Source organism: Nuphar pumila, chromosome 13 (genome assembly GCF_984573655.1).
Source record: "Nuphar pumila chromosome 13, dmNupPumi1.hap1.1, whole genome shotgun sequence".
Classification (NCBI taxonomy): Eukaryota; Viridiplantae; Streptophyta; class Magnoliopsida; order Nymphaeales; family Nymphaeaceae; genus Nuphar; species Nuphar pumila.
This window is the reverse complement of record NC_143261.1, coordinates 81,068,723-81,078,957: the sequence shown is the minus strand read 5'-3', so window position 1 is coordinate 81,078,957 and position 10,235 is coordinate 81,068,723. Positions and strand designations below refer to the sequence as shown.

At 36.0% G+C, this 10,235-nt stretch overlaps 1 protein-coding gene and 1 long non-coding RNA gene across 2 annotated transcripts in view; both read left to right on the top strand.

Annotated features, from left to right (window-relative positions):
• The first annotated feature begins 361 nt into the window (after window positions 1–361).
• LOC149818871 (uncharacterized) lies at window positions 362–1,840 on the top strand. Its single transcript, XR_016427099.1, has 2 exons — window positions 362–469; window positions 1,647–1,840. It is a non-coding gene; the product is annotated as an uncharacterized LOC149818871 (long non-coding RNA).
• A 1,555-nt stretch (window positions 1,841–3,395) lies between these two features.
• LOC149818870 (cytochrome b5) overlaps window positions 3,396–10,235 on the top strand; it is a 37,696-nt gene continuing 30,856 nt past the window's right edge. Inside the window, exon 1 of the mRNA XM_089984321.1 lies at window positions 3,396–3,639. Coding sequence (XP_089840447.1) covers window positions 3,553–3,639 — 87 coding nt within the window. The 5' untranslated portion in view covers window positions 3,396–3,552. The remainder of the gene's footprint in view (window positions 3,640–10,235) is intronic.

The following is a 10,235-nucleotide window of genomic DNA, read 5'->3' as shown; positions in this document are numbered from 1 at the left end:
AGGCGAGAACGACAACGGTATATTTTAATTCTATTAATAATCATTGCAATATGTATGCAAGTTATCATAATGTTATTATTAATTATTAATGAATACTTTAAACATTATTTTGTAGGAGGCATATGAGCAACAGATGGTAGAGCGATATGACGATGACGCTACTCAACATCCATCATTTGATCCTACAACATGGGTGACTGCAGCAGGTGAACCCAAAAAAGGTCGCGTGTTCGGGTTTGGGAGTAATATGAACACTTCACTAGTTATTGGTTCTTCCAGTTACGGCTCACCGACTTCTTGCGCCGACATAAGCTCCAAGCATTCGACTATTCTTTCCGGTGATGATGTACGCCAGATCATTAATGAATCACTGAATAACTACTTCCAATACACCGTCGCCCCCTTTCTCCGAAATGAGATCAAGGCCGCTGTTCAGGATAGGGGATCTTCGATTCCAGGTCCCTCTCAGGTATAATCACATATTCAGTTTTTTGTCTGCCTTAGAACACATATGAGCATAATCGAATCACATATATAACTTTTTGCCTGCCTAAGAACACATATGAGCATGTTATAATCACATATTCAGTTTTTTGACTGCCTTAGAGCACATATGAGCATGCTATAATAACATATAGAGTTTTTTTATTGCATTAGAGCACATATGAGCATGCTATAATCACATATAAAGTTTTTTTGTCTGCCTTAGAGCACATATGAGCATGATAGAATCACATATAAAGTTTTTTTGACTGCATTAGAACACATATGAGCATGCTATAATCACATATTCAGTTTTTTGACTACCTAAGAACACATATGAGCATGTTATAATCACATATTCAGTTTTTTGACTGCCTTAGAGCACATATGAGCATGCTATAATAACATATAGAGTTTTTTTATTGCATTAGAGCACATATGAGCATGCTATAATCACATATAAAGTTTTTTTGCCTACCTAAGAACACATATAAGCATGATAGAATCACATATAAAGTTTTTTGACTGCATTAGAACACATATGAGCATGCTATAATCACATATTCAGTTTTTTGACTGCCTAAGAACACATATGAGCATATTATAATCACATATTCAGTTTTTTGACTGCCTTAGCACACATATGAGCATGCTATAATAACATATAGAGTTTTTTTACTGCCTTAGAACACATATGAACATGCTATATATCATTTATGATAGAATCACATATAAATTTTTTTGCTTTGCCTGCCTTAGAGCACATATGAGCATGCTATATTCACATATTCAATTTTTTGACTGCCTTAGCACACATACGAGCATGATCGAATCACATATATAGTTTTTTGCCTGCCTTAAAGCACATCTGAGCATGGTAGAATCACATATAGAGTTTTTCTAGATGCCTTAGAACACATATGAACATGCTATAATCAGATATTCAATTTTTTGACTGCCTTAACACACATATGAGCATGATAGAATCACATATATATATAACTTTTTGTCTGCCTTAGAGCACATATGAGCATGATAGAATCACATATAGAGTTTTTTTATTGCCTTAGATCACACATGAGCACATGATAGAATCACATATAGTATATAATTTATTTCATTATATTTTGTTTATCAATACTGACTGTTCTTTTCTTGTGTAGGCTGCTAGCGATAATCAGCGTAGTGGAGCTGAAGGGACAGATAAAGACAATGAACAAGAAGACGCACAAAATCTTGGCGATGATTAGAGGACTGTGTTGAAGAAGTTCTATTTTTTTTATGTTTCCTAATTGTAATTGTTGAATTGTAAATAATTAAACTTCTTAATTTTAAGGTGGAACGATTAATTGTTGTAGATTCTTGTTATATGAATTTTTTTGTGTAGTTTGTTTTTTATTTACAGGAAATATAAATTGTACAGGAAATAGAAATTGCTCGGTATTTAATTTTCAAATAAATTTTTTTAAATTTTTTTTCGTGTTTGCGACGGATTAGCGACGGAACCATCCGTCGCTATTCATATTAATCTAGCGGCGGCATAGCAACGAAAGTAAATCCGTCGCCAAGCCGTGGTCGCCGTTTAGTACCGGCGGATTGGCGACGGAATATAGCGCTCGTTATTCCGTCGCAATTAGCGACGGACCTGGCGACGGAATAATTCCATCGCCAGTTAGCGTCGAAATATTCGCGACGTAAGCATACTGTCGCCTCGTTGTCGCTAATCCGTCGCTAACCATGTTAGCGACGGAATGTGGTCGTCGCTAATCTACTGCTTTGTTGTAGTGAATTCTAGGGTTCGAATCCCATTCCTTACAAATTAGAATAATGTATTGTTTTCTAAATGAGCCAGTTTGAGCTTGGTTGAGCGGGTTAAGGGTCCAATTCAATTAGTTTCAGCATTGAAAAAATGTATTTCTTTGTAGACAAGCTAGTTTGAGCATGGTTCGTTTAGCTTGGCCATGGCTTCAAGCTCGATTCAGCTCACCAAAAGAATAAGCTGAGCTTGAACACTCTTTGTTTAGTTCATTTGGTTCGTTTACCAGCCGTGCATTAACCCAAGAAAGCTTTTGAAGTTTGGCTTGGCCTTAGCATTGTCAGAAGCAACTGAGCTTACTCAAGTCAGGTCCAAGCTAAACGTGTCCAACCCCTCTGGCTGTAGTTTGATCGGGTCTCTACTATATGTCCAGCTATGATCAAATTTCAAATGGCAAAGTAAACATTTACTCCTGTGCATCAATCCGCGGAACTATAAAATTTAATCATGCTTGTATCTACATCTTACAACAGCATGCATATATACTATTGTTTTTTTTTTTTAACTTAGAACTATATGTATAGCATGCACACAAGCTACAAATTTTTTTTTTTCAACTTAAACCACATGGAGATCATGCACACTAACTTAGAATCATGTGAACAACATAAGTATTCAAAATGCAGATTTTTTTTCAAACTAATCATATAAACAGCAGTTATTCAAATCACCCAATTTTTTTTTCAGGCAGCATAGTTATTTAAAACAATCATAAGCAGTATAGTTATTCAAAATACATAAATTTTTTTCAAACTAATCATATAGACAGCATAATTATTCAAAACACAGAAATTATTTTCAAACTAATCACATAGGTGCTCAAGGCGGAGATTCCATGCCGCAAGCCCGAAACCACCTCCAAACTATCCCTGCAGTCCAGGAGAACATTCATAAGCTTTAAGCTGTGAACACCGAACCGGACTTACGGTCAACGTTAAGGATGAAAATGGGTCGGATCCACATGGAGGTTCTGCAATTTTTGGCTGTTACTTTCCCATGTATTCAGCTGTTCTGGATCCGATCCGCATCTCTCGGCCCGCGAGGGAACGCCCAAAGTCCAAACTATGACGGTGGTTGACTGGGTTATTTTGGACAAAAAAAAAAATCGCCAGTTCCCATTACACAACAAATTTCCAAGAGAGGTGGAGAGAACCCTTCACAGTCCACACTGTTTTGGGGGCGAGGCAGGTGATAAATACAAAGGTTTCTTGTGGTTGGGTGGCGCTCAAAAGCTGTGTGCCTGCTGCCCAAACATGCCAACCATCACAAAACTCTGCTCCATGCAGGAGATATCCGAGCACAACAACCGGAATGATTGTTGGGTCCTCATAGATGGCAAGGTAACAAGTCTTATTGATGGTATCTTCTTGTTGGATTTTCCTCTTTGATACTTGGTTTCATTTTTCTATTTGAACTATTGGGTTGTAGATATTGATGTTATGAATGATTATGGACTTTGAAATGATTTCTGGGAGATGGGTTCTTGCTTTCTGATGTGTAGCCACCAATTTAATGATTTGGGTGATGGGATTATTTGGTCATCAAGGTTGAACTGTATGGTTTCAAGTTACGAATGATAGTGGATTGACAATGTTTTGGAGGAGATGAGGTCCTTTTGTGTGTGTGTTTGCTTTTTGATATGTAGGAGCGTGCTTGGGAGAAGTATGGGAGAGTGGTAGGATCTTTACAAATGTGGCAAGTATTGAAGACGATGATGTATGTTATGCATGAGTTTGTAGTGTTTTACAATAGATAGGTGGATGCTGGTGGTTTGAGTGGTAGGATTTCTGGCTCTTCCTAATCAATATCAAATGGGTTTTCATTGGTTCTTGTAATTACCGTTTTCTTTTGGCTTTTCTAGAGTATAAATTTATATGAGGAACCACTGAACTCAGTCACCTGCCATCGTTACACTTTACTTTTCTGTTGAGGTGTAATCCTGTGGAAGTACTCAAAATAGATCAGTGATTGATTTCTAGGCTTTGTCATGAACCTAATGCTTACTTTCAATTAAGTAACACTTGATAATTGGGAATCCTTGATTTATGGACGGTGAATTTCATGTCTTTTATTTAAATGGCTGGGATTTGCTTAATCAAAACTTGTCCTCTGGTGTTTTAGGTACTTTAATTGATACTGTGCGAGTTACATATGACTTATCAATGACCTAGGTTTCTTCTTCTTATTTTTCTTTTTAGACTAATTTTTTTTAGGTACTTGTTTGTGAGGTTTAATTTTTTTCATCCCTCTGCCTAAAGCATGATATATTTTCTCAAGCAAGAACGCAACTACCACTTTTTAATCTGTAAAATGGGGAAAAGTTGTTGGTATTTTGAGATATTGTGCTGTTAATGTTGGATTCCATTTTACTGACAGATATGTGCAATATCTTGAACCTGGGTATCTTTCTCTTACGTTAATGGCTGTCAGTTGTTGGTATTTCCTGGAGTTAGATCTGTTCTTATGAAGAAGATTACTTGACCTTGTAAATTTTCCTTGTTTGTGTTCTGTTCATTTAATGTATGATCTAATCAAAGCTACACCAATTTTTGGTGACCATTGGCCTGCATGTATGCTGATTGAATCATATATTGTATCCTTTAAGATGTGATTTGTAAATCTGTTGATTCACATTTTGCACTTGGTTGTTGGTGAGTATTTTCAATTTTTAAGATCTGTACAACATGGACAGACACGAGCACACACACACATGTATTTTGTTAAAATGTATTGTGTATATATATATATATATATATATATATATATACTTCTGTGTATATAAACTGAAATACCCATCATGGGTATTTCAGTCATTCCACTTTTGTAATAGGTGTCAGTCCACTAGTGACTGGCTGGCTTTTTTTATTTCTTATTTGTTATTTTTCTAAATATTACTGTTGTAACAGTAATATAGCTGTTGGAGCTGGTCCAACTAGCTGTTGGACAAGTCGTTGGACCAGCCCCAACGGCTATGAATCTAGATGTTGGGGCTGGCCCAACTAGGCCCCTTATGTCTTGGAGTGCCTATTTAAAAGGCATTTCCTCCCTTGTATTATGTAATGCTTGCTGAAAGCATATTTGAATAAAAGATTATTTTTTTACTTGAGTTTTTGCTGTCTTTTGAGAGATTTATGTGTTAGCCCTTGGTGGCTTATTGTAATTGGCCCATAAATGGCTTGTGTATTTGTGGATGTGCACACTTGTAGCCCTTTTGTGACATTGTGTTTGTGCACTTGGTATTTCATTACATGGTATCAGAGCCTTCAGTGCTCTTGGGTGAAAGCTTGTACGTGAAGAGGACCGTGGGATCAGTGAAACATTGTTTTGTTGGCTCGTTGTCTCGGGAAGCACACCATCAAACTTCTTCAATACTTTTCTCGCTATCTTCTTCTCGTCTTTTCTCTTTTTCTTATCTCTTTTCTTTCCTCCACTATGGCCGATAAAAAAATTGTAATGGTTGTTTTAATCGAATTTGATGGGGAAAACTACAACATGTGGGCCGCGACGGTGAAAAGAATTTTCATGGGTAAATATTTGTGGCATTTTGTTGATGGATCCGCTTTGTAACCACAATCAATTCTTCCAAAATTAGTTGTCGGAACCGATGGTGAATCCAAAATTAGAAAGTCTTAAGGGGATTGAAAGAGAAAAGACTATGCTTGAATATAAAAAGGCCTATAAAGAGTGGGAAGTAGGCCATGCCAAGGTTCTTTCCCTCTTTATGAGAAGTATGCATGAGGAGCCTTGCTTCAATATTCTTGAATTTGAAAAAGCTGATGAGGTTTTGGAATATGTTAGACAAACATATACTCAAAAAGATGTGGCACACAAATGAGATCTCAAAGACAAAATACATAGTTGCAAACAAGGTGATAAGCCTATGAGGGAATACTATAGTACCCTCAAAAGGCTTTGGGATCAATTCGCTAAACTTGAGCCTATATGAGAGACTCCTAATGATGCTTAAGAATGGAAGAAGTATAAGCATGAGGAACAATTGTTCCAATTTTTTAGAGTTCTTAGACCCAAATTTGAACAGATTCAGGTCAATATTATTCATAAGGAAAAACCTCTTCCCTTACATAAAGTCTTGGCTCAAGTATGCATGGAGGAGACAAGATTAAGATCTATGCTCAAATCTAAGAAGATAAAGGATAATGTGTTGGCCGTCTCAAGACCGGGTGCCAATACAAATGTTTATAAACCACCACATTTTTTCAAAACCTTACCATGATAAGTCTAAATATGATGACAATAAGAAAATAACTATATTGACTTGTCATAATTGTGGATAACCGGACCATATTAGGCCATTTTGCCCCAAGTTCAAAGGAAGAGAAAGCAAAAGTTGGCATCTGTGGGAGCATCTCACAAAGAAATAAGTTGAACCAATGAAGATTGAAAATTTAGTTAAACCATGTTCTCTCAAATCATGGAAGCCCTTTATCCACTAATAAAAAACTTCTCTCTTTTTGGTGCTGCGGTGTCTACATCATCACTTCCTGGTAAGGTTTTATGACTTTTGGATTCTGGAGTCTCATTTTATATAACTCCACATTCCTCTTTACTTTTCGAGTGTTGCACTAATTTAACACAAAATAATATTTTTACCGCATATGGATCCTCTCTTAGCATAAAAAGCATTGAAAATTTTGAAAGTACTTCAAAATGCTCTATTTCAAAAGTTAAGCTTGTTCCAAAACTAAATTTAAAACTCTTTTATGTTTCACGAATTATCGACCATGGGTGGTGTCTCCTCGTCAAAAAAGTGTTTTGTGCAAAATTTCTAGTCCGAGAAGTAGATTGGGTAAGAACATAGAGAAGAAGACCTTTACTACATGGATCATTTTCTTCTTCCAAAAAGCAATTATAATGTTCAAAATGTAAATTTAGCTTTATGGCATCAAAGATTGTGACATCCTAGTTTATCAAAATTATCTCATATATCCCATTTAAACAAATTTTGTAATGAAAAATTCTAAATTAAGGATTGTGTTCTCAGAAAAATGAGGGCTCTTTCCTTTCCAAAAAGAACCTTCTTCTCTTCTAAACCATTTGAATTAGTGAACTCGAATTTGTGGGGACCTTCTCCTATTTAATCTAAATGTGGTTTCTCTTATTATGTAATATTTGTTGATGATTATAAAAGATACTCTTAGATATACTTTCTTAAGGGGTCGGGGGCGGGTTTTTTCAAATTTTACACGATAGCACAAGCAAGGCTACCACCATCATTGAAAAGTCAAGAGCTGACAGCTGCTGTCAGCAGATTTTTTTTTTGTATATACAGCTGCACGATAGCACAAGCAAAGCTACCACCATCATTGAAAAGTCAGCAGCTGTCACAGCTGCTGTCAGTTTTTTTTTATATACAGCTGCACGATAGCACAAGCAAGGCTACCACCATCATTGAAAAGTCAGGAGCTGACAGCAGCTGTCAGCTCCTGACAGCAGCTGTCAGCTCCTGACAGCAGCAGATTTTTTTTTTATATACAGCTGCATGATAGCACAAGCAAGGCTACCACCATCATTGAAAAGTCAGGAGCTGTCAGCTCCTGATAGCAGCAGATTTTTTTTTTATATACAGCTGCACGATAGCACAAGCAAGGCTACCACCATCATTGAAAAGTCAGGAGCTGACAGCAGCTGACAACTGCTGTCAGCAGATTTTTTTTTTTAAAAAAAATTCGCAGGGGCAATTTAAAAAAAAAAAGACATAAATTATCCTGGGTGCGGTCAACGCACCCAGGATCGGGTTGACCGCACCCGGTGCGGCACCCGCACCCGCGTCGACGCGGGTGCGGCACCCTGCTAGCCGAATCCCTGTGACATAGCATATAAACTTCTTCTTTTAAATCTCCATTTAAAAATGCATTTTTTACATCCATTTGGTAGATAGGCCAACCCTTAATAACATCAACAATAATAAGGGTCCTAACTGAAGTCATCCAAACTATTGGTCCAAATGTCCTTGTTTCTTTCTAAGGTCTCAGCACTCTTAGTTTTGACTTTATACACCCATCTACAAGTTATAGTTTTCTTATCTTTAGGCAAATCAGATATTTCCCAAGTTATAGATTTTTTAAGTGCCTCTAATTCTTTATTCATAGCTTTTATCTATTAGGGATATTCTTTTGCTTGTTTATATGTGGTACGCTCAAAATAGGACACAATTTTAGCTAGGTCCCCTATATTGTGGTGAAAATGATTCATATGAGACAAATCTATCAGGGGGTCTAAAAGTCCTAAATGATCTGCTGACTCCTTCGTATTGTTGATTTTCTAAGGTGGAGTATCTTTCTAAGGCATTTGATTGACTATCATTTTCACGTCTTCTATATCCCTGATTTGATTGAGGCTCTTTATCTCTATCATTATCAATGAAAGGATCATCCTTATTTTGAGGCAATAATTCAAGCAAAAAAAATACTCAAAGTCTTTCTTAGGCATATTTTGGAAAAAAACTCACTTTCTATAAAGCGAACAATCTTGGATATATATAGTTTGTCCTTTTTGAAATCAAAGCATCTAAACCCTTTTTGAGTCTCTTCATATCCAAAGAAAGCACATGGTATGGCATTAGGAGAGAGTTTATCATTTTTGCCGGTAAGAACAAAGCATTTACATCCAAAAGGTCTTAGTCTAAGATAATTAGGAGAGATTTTAAAAAGTTTTTCATAAGGAGAAATGTTTTCAAGCTTAGATGGCGGAAGTCGGTTGATGAGATACACAACCGTCAAACATGCTTCAGCTAAAAAATGTTTTGGAACATCTTTTGCAATTAAAAGGGTTCTAGTAGTTGCAATTATGTGCCTATGTTTTCTCTCAGCTAATCTGTATTGTTGAGTATAGGCACATGATCTTTGATGAATAATTTCATTATTTTCAAAATAAGTTTTGAAATCATTTGACATAAATTATCCCCCAAAGTCAGAGCGGAAGATAGAAATTTTGGTCTTGAATTGTTTTTTAATAAAGTTATGGCATTTTTTTAAAGTTATTAAAAACCTCATTTTTGTGCCTAAGAAAGTATATCTAAGAGTATCTTTTATAATCATCAACAAATATTACATAATAAGAGAAACCACATTTAGATTAAATAGGAGAAGGTCCCCACAAATTCGAGTTCACTAATTCAAATGGTTTAGAAGAGAAGAAGGTTCTTTTTGGAAAGGAAAGAGCCCTCATTTTTCTGAGAACACAATCCTTAATTTAGAATTTTTCATTACAAAATTTGTTTAAATGGGATATATGAGATAATTTTGATAAACTAGGATGTCACAATCTTTGATGCCATAAAGCTAAATTTACATTTTGAACATTATAATTGCTTTTTGGAAGAAGAAAATGATCCATGTAGTAAAGGTCTTCTTTCTATGTTCTTACCCAATCTACTTCTCGGACTAGAAATTTTGCACAAAACACTTTTTTGACGAGGAGACACCACCCATGGTCGATAATTCGTGAAACATAAAAGAGTTTTAAATTTAGTTTTGGAACAAGCTTAACTTTTGAAATAGAGCATTTTGAAGTACTTTCAAAATTTTCAATGCTTTTTATGCTAAGAGAGGATCCATATGCGGTAAAAATATTATTTTGTGTTAAATTAGTGCAACACTCGAAAAGTAAAGAGGAATGTGGAGTTATATAAAATGAGACTCCAGAATCCAAAAGTCATAAAACCTTACCAGGAAGTGATGATGTAGACACCGCAGCACCAAAAAGAGAGAAGTTTTTGATTAGTGGATAAAGGGCTTCCATGATTTGAGAGAACATGGTTTAACTAAATTTTCAATCTTCATTGGTTCAACTTATTTCTTTGTGAGATGCTCCCACAGATGCCAACTTTTGCTTTCTCTTCCTTTGAACTTGGGGCAAATTGGCCTTTACATTTTTGCCCCTGCCGCACCCCCGCACCCGGGTTTTTTGGAAGTGC